General features: G+C 43.1%; 2 protein-coding genes across 4 annotated transcripts in view; one reads left to right on the top strand and one right to left on the bottom strand.

The window, feature by feature from the left end:
• LOC310702505 (uncharacterized protein) lies at window positions 1–15026 on the top strand. 3 transcript variants are annotated; one of them, XM_083494105.1, is made up of 8 exons: window positions 1–680; window positions 2656–2871; window positions 4144–4327; window positions 6716–10018; window positions 10992–11183; window positions 11887–12059; window positions 13246–13363; window positions 13952–15026. In XM_083494105.1, the coding sequence occupies exons 2-8, from the start codon at window positions 2666–2668 to the stop codon at window positions 14144–14146; spliced, it is 4371 nt and encodes a 1456-aa protein (XP_083350231.1). In that variant the 5' UTR covers window positions 1–680; window positions 2656–2665; the 3' UTR covers window positions 14147–15026. The 3 variants fall into 3 exon arrangements, with proteins under 3 accessions (XP_083350231.1, XP_083350230.1, XP_083350232.1); XM_083494104.1 differs by lacking the exon at window positions 1–680 and adding an exon at window positions 688–1115; XM_083494106.1 differs by lacking the exon at window positions 1–680 and having other exon boundaries at window positions 2594–2871; window positions 11920–12059.
• ZC3H6 (zinc finger CCCH-type containing 6) overlaps window positions 14659–19084 on the bottom strand; it is a 23054-nt gene continuing 18628 nt past the window's right edge. Inside the window, exons 11-12 of the mRNA XM_083494136.1 lie at window positions 18731–18973; window positions 14659–17002 (exon numbers count right to left, since the gene is read on the bottom strand). Of these exons, the coding sequence (XP_083350262.1) occupies window positions 15525–17002; window positions 18731–18973 (1721 nt within the window). The 3' untranslated portion in view covers window positions 14659–15524. The remainder of the gene's footprint in view (window positions 17003–18730; window positions 18974–19084) is intronic.

Here is a 19084-nt window from a genome sequence, read left to right on the forward strand (position 1 = left end):
AACGACGCTGTCCCATCAGTCAGACTCCACAATACAGGCATGTAGTCTATGAGCAGCTTAACGCCAACAGATTTCATACCTTTCTACAAGAACACACTTCTTCCCATGGATGGGGCAATTCCTTTGCCGTGACCATAGCATGTGGCTCAGTGAGGTATATTCTGTGTGGCAGCGCCAACATTTATCAGACCGCTCATGAAATGGCATCAAAGATGTCTTGCTTGTACAAAATAGTAATGATTGTTGTATCAGCTTGAACTTCAGGTCCAGTGAAATTTGATGGACCTGTTTCCTGTTGGAGGGGATGGGGAAGCCTGTCAATTTCAGTTTCTCTCAGTTTCTTGTTTCTCCAGCCTAAAGTTAGGTTCACCACATTTCCACATCAGTTTGCAATTTTTTGGGGAAGAAAAAATAAAAGCCCCAGTGAAAACTTGCCAGCATTTCAGTGAGAATTTATCCTAATAGAAACATTCTTGCATGCAATTTTATGGCGTGAACACATTTTTGCAAATCGGTTTTCATTTTCGTATGCAGTTTTCACCAACGTGCCTTTTCCTGAAACACTTTACCCTAGCATTTGAATGTTTGTGCACATTCCTTGGCTTCAGAGCTGCAGTGAAATTTTTGTAAAAGTGCAAATTTTGAAAGCTGTCTGTGATTCAATTTGTGCAATGCTTCGGGTAAAGTGAGAATTAAGTAGGTTTGCCTTTAAGTGTGAACCAAATTAAAATTCTCCCTCACCTCTATACATCTGTGTAGACATGCTCCACCTCTCTGTGTCATTCTACCATTGTCATATAAGAATTCAATTTTTTCCTGTCCCTCAACTCCTTATGGTTCAGATCTCCTAAGACATCAGGTGTGAGGTCTGGTAGCTGTGGGAGGTTTGCCTTCTTAACAGGTTCACCATGATTTGCCAGCCAGACCCATTGACAGTGATGTCAGGTCCCCAATCAGCTGACTGCCTGTTGCCATGACAGGCATCACATCTGCCGATGGCTCCGATTACTTGTAAACAAGCCAAGATAAATTATTTATGAAAGCTGCCATTTCTAGTCCATTAATGAGAAGTGTGCATTTGGAAACCAATAGACTCCCCCTTTGCAGCAACATACGTAAGTTATCACTCTTCCTTCATGTGTGGGTGTCCGTTCTAGCGGTGTGTGGGGTGTGTTTGAATGATTCTCATAAAAAAGAGGGACTGCACATGTTTTTACCTTCCACTCTGAAAATAGATTTCATTTTATGTGCATAGCTATTTCCGAGCCTATCAGAACTTTTATTATTTCGATTTAAAACATGCATATGGCAGATTAACAACTTCTGGCGGGATAGCTCTGTTAGTACGTCTCAGCAAAAATTCCCAGATAGTATTGTGGCACTTTAAAGACTAACAAATTTATTGTGGCGTTTGTGTGAACCACGACACTTTTCTTCAGATCTATGTCACCAAGTGGGGGGGGGTGTGTGTGTGCGTGTGTATCACAAATCACATGCACAGCCAGACCCACATAGTTAGGGATGGGTAGGAAATGTATACAGCCAGGTAAGGAGGTAATGAAATGTAGAAAAGCACAGCTGGCGATTGTTAGGTTATTAACAGTCACCATTCACAAAAAGAGCTGTTGACAACACAGATATTACGCATTGGTAAGCCAATTAACACATGCAGTTAACAAGTCAGAATTGCTGATTCACTCTAAATCTGTTAATCTTCTAATGTGTTGATTGGCAGAAATTAATAGGGGAAAAGATCTCTACAATTATATTTTTTAAATTCATGAATCCTCACTAAATATGGCAGTTAGGTATTGTTAGGTACTGCTAAAAGGTAATGTTGATATGGTAAGTTTATTAAAACAGGAGTAACATACCATATCAGCATTGTGTTGCTCATCAGAGTCTGGCAGAAATATGTATAGCGTCAGAAGAGAGAGTTGGGAGGGTTTTCAGCTGAGTGTTTCAGCTACAGCTGAGATATTCCTGCAATGCAGTTGGTCCTTGGGGATCTGAAGCAGAATTAGTAGTTCTTCTGCCTGCTAACCAATGTGATCTGTTTCTGTATTGGTAAATAAGCTGTGATTACAAAGATGTAGTAAGTCCTCAGTGCTCTTTCATGACACGGAAACAGGAAGTACATATGCCCACCTCTGGAATTTCAAATTTATTTATTTATTTATTTTTATTAGATTTTCCACAATTATAACAAAAACCACAAAGCAGAATGACACACAAAAACAGAAAAAAAGAAAAATGCATCAAAATACGTCAATGAACAAAAAAAGAAAAAAGGAACAATAAACAGATAAACAATAACAACAAATTTAATTCTTTACAAATCCAACCTTTTAAACATCTTGGATGACTTCCTCTAGTCCCTCCCTTCTGAGTTTCCTTGTGGTTGAAAGTAACAGCTTTCCAATATCATTCTTAAACTAAAACAATTTCCAATTACTGTATAATCCATCTTATTAACTTTTCTTAATATTCTAGATCCCATTTATTTAATTATAACTTAGTTTAATCCTAGGCCTATTTGTTTCTTTCAAATTTATTTGGGGGATGGGGCGAGCACTTTAGTAACTATACTGTATTAACACCCCTTTGTTTACATTGCAGAACTGACTTAGGTAACAGTGGTTTTCCTATTTCCAGAACCGAAGCAATGGAACCTTTTTCTCTGTATGACATCACTGCTGTTGTTTACACCAAATCCACCGAGAGAATTATTTCACCCATGGTTGCTGAACTTTACCACTTAATTATAGCAGTACAATGGGGAGAAGTGAATCGTGAAGGTTTGGCTGGTTTGCAGGAGGCAGCGGAGGAATTAGCCAAAGCTACTGGACAGCTTTCCTCTACTGCAAGGAGGTAATATTTATTTTTTAAAAGTAAAATAGTTCAGTTTGAAATCTGGGCTCAAACCAACCAACTAGCCATCCAAATTCCCCCGTATATTAAGTCAGGGACTGGGCTTGCCAAGTTGTCATGCAGGGCCATCAACAGATGGGTAGAAAGAATAGGATTTTGAGAGGCCCAAGACCACCAGTGGCTCCAGTCTCTTAACGTTCATTAAAAACAAAAACAAAAAAGTCAGTTGGCCATTTCTGAAGAAAGTTAGCATGCAAATTGTGGAGGTAGCTCTCATGATTCAGCACTCATCAGGCATTGCTAAGGACACCTAATCCATCACTGTTGCTAAGCCATCAGAGGAAGCAATGCTGGCTCCAGTGCTATTTTTCTAGAAAAAGAGTTATTGAGCTGAGTCCAATATGGCCTAGGACCCTCGTACCTACGGGACCGCCTCTCCTGGTATGCCCCATGGAGGACCTTACAGTCTGCAAATAATAATGTTAAGTTGTGGGTGAACATATCAGACGACACAGCGATTCTTCAAACAGCTCTTGTTAATTCACAGGCCAGAACAGAACTGAACTGAAGGGTTCAGCCAGCCTGGTTATATAGAGCTCCAGTACAACGCAACTGTAACAACTTTCTGTAACTATCCAACCACTGAATGTCACTTTCAATCCCTGATTTGCATATGTGGACCTGAGTGAAAACTATCTACAGTATCCCCCTGCTAGCCCAGGGTGAGAACTTCAGTACATAACAAATAACATCTTGGAGGTCCCAGGCCTCAAGGAGGTTAGACTGGCCTCCACCAGAGCCAAGGCATTTTCGGCTGTGGCCCCGACCTGGTGGAATGCTCTGTCACAAGAGACCAGGGCCCTGCGGGATCTGATATCTTTCCGCAGGGCCTGCAAGACGGAGCTGTTCCGCCAGGCCTTTGGTTTGGGTCCAGTCTGACTCCCCCTTTCTCCTTATAAGAACTTGAATGAAAGTGCCCCCCCCCCACTTTTCTCACAGGCTCATATAAGATCAGTACAAACAGTTAGGCTGGTGAGCATTTAAGGTCCCCAACCCTAATCTGCAGGTTGCCATCTGACTGGATTTCACTTTGATTCTGATTTGATTTTAGGATGTGTTTTAATTGATTGCCTGGTTTTATGTATTTAATGTTAGCCACTCAAAGCCCTGTTTTGGCTGGGGAGGGCGGGGTAGAAATAATAATAATAATATTTATTATTGTTGTTGTTGTTGTTGTTATTATTACTATTATTATCTTCTGCCTGATTCTAGGCTGGCTGAAGAATCCGATGATGAGGTGCTAAAGCGGGAAATGGCACCCGCAGCGGAATCTCTCCTGATCTCTGGAGAAAACATCCTCCTGGTTGCTCAGAAGCTTTTTATTCAACCTGATGCCAAGAACTGCCTAGAGGAACTGGCTGCATCTGCAAAAAGGATCCTCGTGGAAACCATAAAAGTACGACAAACGTATTTCCAGTGTGTTTAAACACAAACGGGCTCGCTCACCAGTGTTTCAGTGATGTCTTCTTCGACAGTTAATTGTGACAAACTGCTGGCTGCAACCTCAGGCTTCTTCTATATGGCGTCATACCCTAGACCTTCTTCCTGAGTCAGTGGGGAGTTGGGGGCAGGCCTTGCAGTATCACCCTGTGGGGCGCAGGGTGCCGTAACTGGTGGACCATGCTGCTCATCAGGGAGGAACAAAGCTTGTAGCGTTTACATACATGCCCAGACTTCATTGCACTGTGAATTTGTATTTATATTACTAGAGACTGCAGCAGACCCTCCAAGTGTCCCTGTTTTCCAGGGACCGTCCCTGTTTCCCAGAATCTGATTTGATCCCAGAATGTCTCACTTTTCCTTAGGACGGCCCTATTTTCATCAGAGAAATGTTGGACGGTATGGAGTTATCCGACCCCCGAGCCAAGGAGATCATTAACTATACAACCTTTAGAAGACATCTGAAGGCAGCCCTGTACGGTGGTACCTCGGGTTACAGATGCTTCAGGTTACAGACTCCTCTAACCCAGAAATAGTACCTAGGGTTAAGAACTTTGCTTCAGGATGAGAACAGAAATCGTGCTCTGGCGGCGCAGCAGCAGCAGGAGGCCCCATTAGCTAATGTGGTGCTTCAGGTTAAGAACAGTTTCAGGTTAAGAACGGACCTCTGGAATGAATTAAGTACTTAACCCGAGGTACCACTGTATAGGGAAGCTTTTAAATGTTTGATTATGTTGGAAGCTGCCTAGAGTGGCTGGGGCAACCCCATCAGATCGGCAGGGTATATATACAATAAAATTATTGTTATTATTTTTATGGAGTAGGACGTCCCTATTTTCATCGGAGAAATGTTGGAAGGTAGCTACAGTCATCATTCATGTTGCTCATGATGGGCAGGTGAGTAGTGGCGGCAACAACATGACCGGGGGAGCATGGCAAGGCCTGCCTACCTGCTTGCTCACTTCACCTGTTGTTGTCATCCTGAGGTTCATCTCGCCACCTAGTGGTGGCCATGCAAACTACAGCATGACGACATTTTTCTTGCAATAATATTATACAGTATAGGTAATATATGAAAATGAAAGCCCATCTTTGGAACATTAGGAGAGCGTAGGGGAATCTTTTTCAACCCAGGGGGCCACATTCCCTTCTGAGCAACCTTCTGGGCACCACCACATGCTGGTGGTGGGCGGGGCCAGATGCAAAAATGGGTGGAGCAATGGATGTAATTTTTCCCTTTGTACAGCAGCTAGTTTCTGCACCCACTCACACACCCCTCTCTTTTCTTTATCCAGGCAAGCAAGAGGCATTGTCTGAGTTTAAGGACACATTCTAGCTGGGCCAAAGCACTCAAGGTACCGAGCAGGAACAATGAGACATGTGGCCTGGGTAGAAAGAGGAGCTTGGAGGGTTGCATTCAGCTTCTGGGCTTGAGGTTCCCCATTCCTGCGTTTAGGATAATGACACTATTGTTGTTGTTTAGTCGTTTAGTCCTGTCCAACTCTTTGTGACCCCATGGACCAGAGCACGCCAGGCACTCCTGTCTTCCACTGCCTCCCGCAGTTTGGTCAAACTCATGCTGGTAGCTTCAAGAACACTGTCCAACCACCTTGTCCTCTGTCGTCTCCTTCTCCTTGTGCCCTCTATCTTTCCCAACATCAGGGTCTTTTCCAGGGAGTCTTCTCTTCTCATGAGGTGGCCAAAGTACTGGAGCCTCAGCTTCAGGATCTGTCCTTCCAGTGAGCACTCAGGGCTGATTTCCTTCAGAATGGGTAGGTTTGATCTTCTTGCAGTCCATGGGACTCTCAAGAGTCTCCTCCAGCACCATAATACAAAAGCATGACGCTATAATGACACTATAAGAGTTGCCAAATACAGTGGTACCTCGGGATAAGTACTTAATTCATTCCGGAGGTCCGTTCTTAACCTGAAACTGTTCTTAACATGAAGCACCACTTTAGCTAATGGGGCCTCCTGCTGCTGCCGCGCCACCGGAGCATGATTTCTGTTCTTATTCTGAAGCAAAGTTCTTAACCTGAAGCACTATTTCTGGGTTAGCAGAGTCTGTAACCTGAAGCGTATGTAACCCAAGGTACCACTGTAGATTATTGCAACTATGCTGACATTTTAAAATCTATTTTTATTTTTATTTTAATCCTGACCTTCATAAAATGAGATGACAGCGCAGGAAAGCTGCTAATATGCCTGTGCTTTTAACATTATAACTAGTATTTATATATCAACATTCTCAAAATGCAGGTGGTGTTTAATCTCCCTCACCCAAAATGATTATTCCAATGCAATTAAAAAATAATAATACATACATTCTTAATTAATTTACTAGGTCCTCCAAGCAGAAGATGATGCCCTGGTTAGGAAGATAATTCAAGCTGGCCACTGGCTTTTCAACTGCCTCCTTGTACTGGAACCTGCTGAAGACGTATCCGCAATGCTGGTCACTTTCCGCAGCTTTTCGGAGGCTTTGTTGCTGTTGACCAAATTGACAGAAAGACTTCTTTGGGATCTGAAAGAATCTTGTCAGAAGCACTTGGCTCAAACCCTACAGCTCCTTAAGAACTGCATTCCGATGCTGTACACAGCAAAACTCAGCAGCTTAAAGCATCCTGGTGATGAGCAAGTGGAAGTCTCGAAAAGCTATATTTTTGGCTTGGCAAGAAGCACGGTGAAGGAATTGATCTCCCAGCTGAGGAACAAGGGAACAAAGAAACTACATGAAAGAACTGGGCTCTTTCCTCACCATTTGCACAATGTTTTGAGCCTCCTGTCCAGACCTCAGTCCAACGAGGGTGAGATAAGCTTCCTTGTAGAATCGCTAGTATTCTACAGCATGCTGTTAGCTGACTCATCAAGAGGACCTGTGAAGCTCAATCTGGTCCAGCACTGCCATCGCCTCCTGAAGTTCAGAAAGATGATTGCCACAAATGAGGGCACATTGGAGGGTTTCCCAGTGGAAAACCAGAGAGGGGGTAGTATAGAAGAGAAATGTTCTGCCATGAGAGCAGAGATGGAAAATCTTGATCAAGCAGTACGTACTGCTGTTCTCTATCAGGTTCTGGACAATTTTGTGGAGACCAAAGGACCCATGAAGAGGTTGGTGGAAGCTGCCATGCAACCATGTTCTCCTGCTGAAAATGGAGGATTCCTAAGAAAACTGAAGCCTCTCACTACTGAATTCTTCAACCATTCCAACCAGATGCTCAAAGCGACAAATTTTGTTCTAGTCACCTGCACCGAAAGGAAAACCATTGAAAGCATCGAAGGCTGTGTAGACCATCTGAGTAGACTTCTTGCCACTGTGCCTGCCCTCCTCAGTGAAATGAGCAACCCTCCAGGTCGTAAGGGTGCACCCGAAAAATTGCACTTCCTGTGTCAGACGTGGTTGAGCACAACCGAAAGCCTGCTGATGTGTTTGGACAAAGTAATTGATCTGCGTGAATTCCTCAAATTATGTCTGCAGGACATGGTGGAGCACAAAGCAAGGAGTGAAAAGGCCTTAGAGGAGCAGCAGTCTGGAGAGTTTTCTCAGCACGCATCCAGTCTTTCCAAAAGAGCTGTGCAAGTTGTTGAGTTTATTAGCAGACATCTGAACAGAGCCAGAGATCCCATTTTCCGGAATGGACTGCTGGTTCTAATTAAGCAACTGGAAAATGCCATACCGCAGGTGAAGGTTGCTGCAGATCAGTGTCTGGCAAGAATGGCTAGTCTGCAAGCCAAAGATGAATATTCAAAGAGGGCAAAAGATTTGATGGAGGCTGCTTGCAGTGTCAGACTGGGACTGGATGAGTGCAATCAGCCAGATATTCTCAGCCCACTTCGGGTGGGTGTTCGAAGCGGCATTCTTTTCAAAGATGTTCCAGATTGTTTCACTCCCCAGGACCTTATAGAGCTTGATACACAAAGCACCACAAAGCAAAGTAGTTCAAACAATTCAGAATTACTTGAAGAGCTCTCAGGCAGGTCTATCCCTGTCTACAGTTCTTCCTCCCCAAATCCTAGTGGCAGTGATTTATTTTCTGAAGGTGCAAGTGGAAAGATTGATATGCACACTCTGATCAGCGAGATCCTAGCAGCTACAAAGACACACAATGTCACAAGTCTGAACAGTGCTTGCTCTGACTTATTGGAGCTTTCCAGTTGTTGGGTGGATGCTGCTAAAGAGGCCTTGCAGGTTTCTAAGCTGCCTGTGTCAGAGGAACTGTTGCAATACAGAGAAATAGTGACATTAATCCCTTGTCTTATTAGCTCAGCCAGAGAGGTAGACGCAACCTCTATTCCTTGCACAGAGACACTTCAGCAAACAGCAGTTTTGCTCTCAGAGAGAATTGATGCAGTTAAGCAAGGTCTGACCGTTGTTGCAAGTTCCTGGTACAGCCTGGCTAGGCAGTTAATTTGCGTTCGATCCTCTCCCGAATTTTCTGACAATGCTAAAGTGTTAGGCGAGATCACGGAGATTTTACAGGCTGTTGTTCAGCTGGCTGGCCAAGCCACTCGTCTAGAACACAACGAGGGGCTCCCTGAGCTTCCTGGACTTCACGAAACTTTTCTGCGAGTTCAAGCTAAATTCATTTGTGTGCAAGCCAGGACAAAACTCTTGCTTGAAAAGGCGCTGGCTGTTAATCAGCCCCGCTCCAGCAACAAGGCTGAGCTGGAGACAATGGATGCTCATTGCCTCTTGTGGTCTGTCACCATCCAAGCATTCCTAAACTCTGTAGACCAGTTTATAGGAAGAGACGTATTGTCCTTAACCGAGTTGCGAGCCAAAACAAAGCACCTGCCTTGCTTGCAGAGCAGCCTGGCAGAAGTATCAGAAAGTTCCCTTCGGATACAGGAAGCAAGCAGGCTGTCGCTTCTGTCATGTGCTGAACACAGCGCTAAGCATGAGGTTACAGCACTAAAGGAGCAGATGAAAATACTGACATACTCCCTGCTTGGAGTTGCCGATGTTCTGACCGCCTCCCCGCTGCCTGCCCCCAATTTGTTAGTTCGTTTTGAGCTTCTCCAAAGGGAACTTGCCATAACAGCCAAAGTCCTTCTGCTTCAGATGAGTGCGATCAATGGGGAATACTTGAGTTGCATCCGAAACATCATCAGCCGAACCCAGCCTGTGCCACGTGGCAGTGAAGGAGACAGGGGCGAAATAGACAAGGAGGCCTTTGAGAAAAATGCGGATGAGCTCCGGGCAAATATCCAGATGGTCAAAAAGACCGTCGGTGATGCTCTGGAGAGCCTTTCTTCTGAGGAACTGAGAGGGAACTTACTCTCCACAGCAGACCACCTTCTGCTCCTCACTGATGAAGTGATCAGGAGAGCTGGGGAACTCCAAAGCCAGCTAGACAAGGAGCATCTTCTCGGAGACAGTGTTTTATACGAGTGGTCTGCTACAGCGGCTTATCTTGTGAAACAGCTTCAGTCCACAAAGGGTGCAAGTGAAGCGGCTGTGGCGCATGTGAGGAGGTGCTTGCAAAACAAGGAGGGGCACATGCCTTCCAGCCAATCTGTCTGTCAGCTGCAACTCCCCTTACAGAAAGAACTGGGTAGTGCAAAGGACCAGAGTCCTGGGACACCAAAGCACAAAGGCACTAAGACTGGGCAAGGCCTGTTGCTTGCTAGGGACGTTACCAAAACGGTAAGATGGTTCGTATCTCCGATAGCTATTTAGCAGTTATTGCGCTTTGCCTTGCCAGCAATACCACTGCTTTCTCGTGAGTTGCATCAGGATACGGTGAGAGGAGCAGAACTGCTCCAACTTATTGCAAGATCTTTTCTGAAAAATCCATTCTTTCAGCCTCACCAGTTTCCCTTATGGGAAGTGGGTTTTGGAGCAAACAAATATGGGTTTTGTGTTTGGGGGCTCAGAAGCCATCTCCACCTTTCCCTCGGCTATTTACTAGCCCTTCAGTCTATCGTGCTTCTCTTCTGTGACGTGTGTTTTGTGAATCCAACTACATCCACAGGCCACATGTTCCCCTCCTTGGGATAATGTACCCTTCCCCAGCTCCAGATTGCTGCCTGGCTGGCCATGCCGGCTGAGGCTGATGGATTAACATACAAAACATCTGGAGGCACCAGGTTGGGAGGGGGCTGGCTTAGGGAGACAAATATGCAGAACTGGCCAAGCGTTTGCTTGGTAAAAAATACCCCCACACCGCTACTTCTCCCAATAGCAGAAGAATAAACTTGCTGCTGGGGTCTGAAGAGAAACAGGTCATTCCCCCCCCCCCCAAACCACAAAAGCACCTTGTTGCAGCAAATCACAAATATTATTATGCCTTCTGGACCCATATCTAAGTACAGGCCCCTCTTTACTTGTATGGCACTGAAGATGACTTTAAAAGTTGAAACACAGAATCGTTACCCTCAGAATACAGTTGTTTTGTACAGTGAATTATACTCATACCTTGTATCTCATTGATGTGTGGCTACATACTCTCGTTTGTTAATACCAGTGTTTATATACGCTTGGGTATCTGGCTGTCCTATATATGATATAGAAATGTATTTAATTTATTGAGTACCTGGATTTTCTTCTTTGCATTTTATCAAGAGGACATGCTGTATATTCTCTAGGCTGGAATTTCCTCTTTTGCTTTCTCCATCAGCCTCGGGAAGATCCGCAAAGTGGTTTTGAGCCCAGTCAGTCTGAACGCAGCTTGAGAGTCAGCCCTGCTGCCTCGCCGGGAGACTCTGAGAAGTTGGGGCACGACGGCTGTCCAATTGCACAAGTCACGCAGCAGATGACAACTCAGATGTCCTACATGGCCAAGTTTCTAAAAAGGAAGGGGCCAATCGCGGTACTTCCACATTAATGTTTTTTCTTTTGGGAAAGAAGACCAGGGCAAAAGCTCAGAAGGTCACCATATTGCTCCTTCTCAACAGACTCTGCCCTTTCTCATTTCTCTACAGTGCTGCCTCTGTTATTCTGCTGTGCAAACTCCTGGAGAAACTTCACCTATTAAATAAATATGCCAAGCTGGCTTTCAGGGTGCTCATCTGTGCCTTTTGTTTTGCTTTCCTTTGCTGTCTTCTGGCTGGTTATGCCTTTCTCACACTGGACAACATTGTCCTTAACCTCAGCTGAAATGTTTAAATAGTCCACATTCCCTTTCCACATAGAAAACTATTCTATCAGGAAGAATGCTCCAACCTAGCCCTTCTCCTTAACCTGCTGCCTTTCTAGATGTGGTGTGGGAAGGTTTGGGGCATCCAGATGTTGCTGAACTACAACTCCCACCAGCCCTAGACATTGGCCATGCTTGCTAGAGCCGATGGGAGTTGTAGTTCAGCAACATTCGGAGGACCAAGGGTTCCCTGCTCCCGTTTCCAGATGCAGGCAGCTTTTTATAATGATATTATCCCTCAGCTGCAGGTTATAGACACTGTCTCTTAAGGCCTATTCTGAGTTCTTTGGATAAAGAGTAGAGTGTGAATGTATTAGTGGATATCAGGGCTGATTTTGTGTTGTGGGGTTTTCTTTTGGAACTGCTTCCCATTTAGACCAAGGAACAACTCATTTCCTGCGCCGCACAGATCATTTCTGGAGGGGAAACCCTGGTAAAGTTTGCAGGCATCATTGCAAAGAACTGTCTAGACGAAAGATGTGCGACCGAACTGCTGTATGCCATGGAGCAAACCAAGACCATTAGCTACCAGCTTAGCATCGTTTCCAGGTAACTGGCTCTTTCAGAACATGCTCTCTGATTCTTTCCATAGGATAACATGCTTTGCATTTTATCCTTGGCACAATTTATTGCTAGGGGAGATATTTATTGCATATCTCTGTGTAGGGCTGAGGAACCTGTGACCCTCCAGATATTCATAGCCTCCAGATCTCATTAGCTGCCTGCCCCTCTGGGGAGCTGGGATGATGATGGTCTGGACTGGAGGGCAAAAGGTTCCAAGCCCCATTCTAGTGGATGAGGGAGGGAGTTGCAGCAGTGAACATACTTACTGTGAGTTTGTTCTTGTAAACTGAGCACTTCAGTGCTGGCTTTTCAGCACTGGTACCCAGGAAAGGTGAATCATCTTTCTTTAGTCGATTTAAAAGTTTTGTTTTTTTAAATCACCCTTGATCCTTATGTTTACTGGGATGGTTGGCAATGGATGATATGAACTAGCCTTATTGGGGTAGAATTACAACAATATTACATAAATAGAGACTGTACTTTTTGAGAATACTAAGGAAAAACCATCTTCCGCAGAAACTGCTGCTTGCCTTCTATCACTGTGCCATTGAGAGCGTGCTCACTTATGGCTTATGTGTGTGGTACGGAAGCTGTACTACCCAGGACAGATGGGGTTGTGCAGGGTTGTTAAGGCAGCAGAGAGCATTGTTGGCTGCCCACTCTCCACCTTAGAGCAGATTTATGCCACAAGGTGCCATAGGAAGGCACTGGACATAGTAAAAGATCCATCGCATCCTGGTCACTGTCTCTTTGAGCTCTTGCCGTCGGGACGGAGATCCAGGTCGATGAAGACAAGAACGAGTCGTCTTAAGAACAGCTTCTTCTCCAGAGCGATCTCGGCCCTGAATGGGAAGCCCGGACTTTGAAAGTCATCTAATCTCCCTTGCTGTATTATACTGTATTGTTTAATTAGTGTTTTTATGGAGCAGTCAAGTAATTTCGTTGTCCCCGAAGGGGGCAATGACAATAAAGACATTATTATTATTATTATTATTATTATTATTATTAAAAAATAAAAGAGTAATCAATAGAACACCCCAAAAACATCCCTAGAGGGTTTAGATCAGGAAAACAATGCATGAGTAGGGTTCAACACCTCTTCCTCCAGCCATAGAAGCCCCATGTCACACCTTAGGTGCACTGCATAATGCTTTCTCTCTGTACTTCCAAGGGTAAACGCATCAACAGGTAAAAGCAGGTCATCTGCCGAGCACCTTGTGAGCAATGCACAGAACCTAATCCAGGTAGCTCTTCAGATGTTAAAGGCTGCAGAAGTGGCTTGCGTCAAAGTAAGTAGCCTTTTATTTACATACAAAGCAGGGGTTTGGGGGTCCTTACATTAAAAAGACTACGTGGGAGAGGGGAGCGAAACTCTTCCCTCGTCTTACCTCACTGCACTTTGTTGCTTCAAGGCAGGAGTAGCTAGAGTCTAGACCTTTTCGGTTCACATGGACTACATTCACCCTTGGGCCAGTCATTTTAAACTGGTTTATATGAACCCATGGTTTCAAGTTGGCTTTAGCTACCAATTCAAATTAACCACATTTTGTCAGTTGTGGCAATGCAACTAGCTTGTGGTTAAGCAAAAGTGGAAGCTTCTGGGCCCCTCACAGCTGTGCCAGATGAGAGAGGAGTGAAGAGTGTGTGAACTCAAGGTTTGCTTTGGCTTTTCACATCGCACTGAACTAAGTGTTTTGATCTTGGGATGTGACATACTCAGGAAAGTGAGCATTTTCTCACTCATCTCTTGTCAACCACCCTGAGATTGTGAATTGTTTTGCTTGCATCTGCTTAGCATAATTCTAAAGCCCGTTTCCTGAATGTATTAGTTTCACTTTCAAACAGCATTACTCTTTCCTTGCTTCGCTTTTCTGCAGGGTTTGCGTCAACCAGCCCCTAATTCAGAAGAAGCCAATGTAGCTGCATTTTGCAGCAGGTGGAGGAAAAGTCTGTGGTGGCACAGGGCCAAGGAAGCTTTAAATTCAGACAGAGATGAACTGGGACTTCGCAAAAAGGGATCGTGGACCGAACCCACATTCACATCCATGACCCAAGAACTATCAGCTCCTTAGTCAGAACTGCTCTAAATCTAAATGCTTTGCTGTTTCTGCCCAGAAGCAGGTTACTGACATTGGTTATGCTCCAACTTGTGGAAAGAGATATCACACTCAGAATAATTTAGTCTGCCCATTATAGTTGCTGTGGACGTAGTGCCCAAGTTCAATGCACAAATGTACTCACCACTATGGTCACAATTATTCACATGCTTAGCTGTTTCCTATCCTCAAAGTTGCAACTCTGCCCTTGCCTTTCAATATGCCTATCTTGTTTGTTTCAGATGGCTTCAACTTCACCCCCCCCCCATGTCAGGTAGTAGAAAGAATACCAAAGTTGGGAGACATGGGTTCAAACCGCTGCTTGGCCATGACATCTCAGGCTAACGTACCACACAGGGTTATTGTGGGTAGGAGGAAATGACCAGGCAGTCCAACAAGTATATACACCTTAGGAGGGAAGGGGGAGAAAGTAGATAAAAACTACAATGCAGATTTCCCAGCCTTTTAGCAGTCCATGAAAAGTCAAGAGATTTTCACTCTTTTTTAATTTGTTAAAAATGTCAGACACATGAGTATATGTTACTGTCATTACATATCAATACAAAAAAGCAATACAAATTAAGCAGTTGAATACAAAAATACATTGAATACATGAACACCACAATGTGCCAGCACTAAATGAGAATAATGTATACATGAAAAAAGTAAATACATTTTTTACACATACAACTTATGAATTTTCTACTTAGAAATGTTTTAGCAGTGTCCTTTGCAACTTCTTCTATATACAGCATAGAATAAAATACTTTAAAAATGCTTCAGTTCCTCAATATGTAATACAGTATCTTTTAGGCTATGAGTATCAATTCATGAATAAAAAATGATGCTGTGTCAACGCTCAGAAAAGATCAATTCTTTTTGAATTTTACTTAGCAAGTTGGACTTGATAGATCAGATAATTGTCATTTTAAATAGTGTCTCTCACAGTAATGTACATTATATTGCTTGAACCTATACAATCTTACAAAAGTGGCAAACATTCTCTAAATGTTGATTTTGAAAAGACACATTACACATATACAAGTCTTCAAATTGAATCCTTAATGATTATTTACAATGAAAGTGCTTATTTCAGATCTAACATGATATACCTATTTTTATTTTTAAAAAACAGATCAATGATTAATCTCCCTGAAATGTGAAAATTATATAGAAAATACCAACTTGGCAAACACTATAGCATACTGTGTTACGGCATGTGGTTCTGAAAATAGCAGCCCAAATGTGTTTCTGGTTATAATTTAAAAATAAATAAAGCATAGAGGTAAATCAGTTACAAAACCGCAGAAACCTGCATTATTCACAATGGTAAAAAGTCTTCATAAACACACAGCTAACAAAAAGGTGAAGCCGTTGGGTCAAAAGTCTTGAAAACATCTTTCAGTGATTTGTCATCGGATTCCCCATTTGGATCACTCTCTGACGTTTGACTGATTTGCCCAGGCTGCCTTACAGGCCTCTGATCACTGTACTGTGGTCTGATTAACCCTGACAACGCCTGGATGGGAAGGTTGTGTACTGCTGGAGCAGCACTGGAGTGTTTAGCCTGAGATTTACTGCCCACTTTATCTGGAATGGCTTCTCCAGATGTTTCCAGGCATTTTTCTATGTGCAGGGATGTTTTTTGAGGCAACTGTTCTTCTGAGAGCGTAGCTTCATTTTGGCCAGCATTTTTCAAAATACCCTTCTTCAGGTTCTCTCCATTCTCCCCTGAATTAACTGGAGAGGGGTCTGATGGAGTGTGATTTCTTGGATCATACAAGCTAATGCCACTTAATAAGGAGCTAGGGGTGCCCAGTTTAGCAGTGGCAGATGATAGCTTAGGTGCATATGGGGGTAACGCATCCGAATCAGAATGAAAGGCTGCAGCTTCTGAGGACTGTGATGTACCAGTGCTGGATTTGGCTAACCTGGGGTCAGTCTTTGGAGGCAAAAAGTCCTTCACTACTGCATGGTGAGAGTCTGTACTGGATGGTCTGTGGAGCCTGGGATCAATTGTTTTCTGCAAGCGAGGGTCTCCCAATTTGCTTGTGCTACCAGGATGAGAATCTGTAGAGTGGTCCAAAGAGACACTTCTGTTTACTAAATGTGTACTATTTTTTGCTTTTGCTGCTAATCTCGGGTCAGATGGTATTGTACTTGGGATGGGATCACTTTTGATATTCCGTAATTGATTAAATCGTTGGTCAGCTATAAGTGGAGGAAGGGGTAAGTTGATTGAAGATACTGGGTCTGGTTTCGGCAAAGGTACTGGGAGTAAGTCTTCAGGAGCCCATACAATATGCTTAGCAAAGTTGGGTTTGCTCAGAACAATGTCCATTTTAATATGGCTGAATTGCCTAAGCTGAGATCTTGGATCCCGTAGTGTTACTCCAGGCAGAGGTTCCAATGGTATTAAGAAAGCTCTCTCTCTCAGCTCCCGTTCTCCATCCTCTTCTTCCTCCTCTAATCCTTTTTGCACAGTCTTGACACCAGGGTTTGCTCCACTAGCAGATGAACTAGCATGACTGCCTTCGCTGCTCTTTAAAATTCTAGGATCTCGTGCAAGTCTTGGGTCCAAGGTTCCTGACTCTGATGGTTTTCTAGCATTTGATCTTGAAGCTGATCTTAGCCTGGGATCAACAGCTTGGCTTCCTTGACCTCGCTCTTTAGCAAGTCTTGGGTCAGTAGGCATAACACGAAGCTGTTGGTCTGCTGCCTGCTGCTGCTGTTTTCTTAATGTCTCACTTTGTTTCTTTAAGGTCTTTAATATTGATTTAACACTGCTTCCTTCTTCCTCTTCACTACTGGAGTACCAGTTTACATTATCATCTAGAAAAAGACAAGACACCATACAAATTTCAATAGCCATAGTGTATATTTTCTCTCCTAAGATAAACAAAACAGAATTTCCCAAATAGTGTTGGGAATTCTTTTTAATAAAACCAGATTATGTAAAAGAAAGGAATTCTAATTTCCTATTAGGATGACAAATATGGTAGTAAGTGAGTGGGGAAAATTATTTAACCATAGTCTGTTGCCTTCTCTTAGCTTATGTCAGTGATATTTATTTTATTTATTAAATATGTATATTGCCCTTCGTCTGAAGATCATAGGTTCACAACATAAAAATGCAAAATGAGAACACAAAATACATAATAAAAACAAGAACAAAAACAAAGCAATAACCCTCCTCCCACAAACACCTTTAAAGGGATATAGAATGTTAATTAGCCAAACGCCTGTTTAAAGAGAAACATTTTTGCCTGGTACCTAAAGATATGCAATGAAGGCACCAGGCAAGCCTCTCTGGGGAAAGCATTCCATAAACTGCAGAAAAGCCAATGCAGAAAAGGCCCATTCTCATGTTGCCATCCTCTGGACCTCTCATGGAGGAAGCACACAAAGAAGGACCTCAGATGATGATTGAAGGGTCTGGTTCGGTTCATATAGGGAGAGGCTGTCCTTGAGGTATTGTGGTCCTGAGCCAGTCCATAGAATCATAGAATTATGAAGTTGGAAAGTAGCACGAGGGTCAACCAACCCCTGCAATGCAGGAATCTTTTGCCCAACATGAGGCTTGAACCTGAGATTAACAGTCTCATGAGCCACTGATTTGAGCTATGCTTCTCACTTAATGCTTTATCAAAGCCAGCACTTTGAATATGCTCAAACCCTCTTGCCCCAGTGAGGAATCTGGTCACCAAATTCTGCACTAGCTGAAGTTTCTGAATCATCTTCATATAACACATTGCAGTAATCTAACACTCACCTTTCAGGTCTAAGTTTAGCTCAGTGCTACACCGCTTGGATGAGAATAAAGTCTGGATACTGGGACAGAATAATCTAGCTCAGACATGTTACTGGGAGAGGGAAACCACTGCCTCCTTCTATAGCAGCTTCAAGAAGAAATGTCTGTATGACTGAACTTATAATTCACCTCTCCATATCACTCTCAGTTCCATTTTACAGAGCTCTGCTAAGGATTGAATGAACCTTCATTTCTTTGTTCTCATGAACTTCTGTCATTTCTGTCAATATGTACCTTTTCCTTTTATACCAACTATTTACATAATCAATTTTCTTCTCGGCTGCTGAAACTGGAACAAGAATTTCATTTAGCAGTTATAGGTTTTGCAGAATATAGGCACCTCCTTCTGCAGAGGGCCTACAATATGTTGTAAGCAGCCCAGAGTGGCTGGGGAAAGGCAGCCAGATGGGTAGGGTATAAATAATAAAATAATTATTATTATTATTATTATTATTATTATTATTATTATTATTATTATTATTATTATTATTATTATGAAGCAACTCTGTTACTGTGAGTTTTGCAGGCGGGTGGATAAACTAACTCATCTCCAGAATGGAATCAGCCCCAGTACCCCTTCCTTGGATCAAACTGGATTCTTCAATGTGTGAAAGTAACTTTAGTAAAAGTTACAAGGAAAATAAACACCAGTAGGAAGTAAACTAAACTCTTCACTAACATTTGGAAACAGCAAATGCACACAACTATGTTACAACATGTTATTTTAAAAGTGTAGAATGTGACAATACCTTCTTCTCTACTCAGGGATCTCTGACACTGATTGCTCATTTGCTCTCCATCGTCTTGTTGTTTTTGACTAAGCCTTACAAAAAGGGCTTTCTGCATTGCAGGAAGAAAATCTGGTACATTAATAGCTGAACTGTGGCCTGCTGCTGTAGCACAGTCTGACTCGTACTCATTGCCGCTGTTATGTGAATCTGAAGACATGTGGTGAGGCTGTTGATCTGCAAATTCTCCTTGCCACGCACCATCTACATTGACAGTATTACAAACAATTAGTATTTATCCTCAACATAAGTTAAACAGAAATTACAAAGAAATGTTAAGTACTATTTGATGAGATCTCTATAAAAGCCATCAAG

The sequence above is a fragment of the Podarcis liolepis genome, assembly GCF_965112155.1.
Source record: "Podarcis liolepis genome assembly, chromosome: 3".
Lineage (NCBI taxonomy): Eukaryota > Metazoa > Chordata > Lepidosauria > Squamata > Lacertidae > Podarcis > Podarcis liolepis.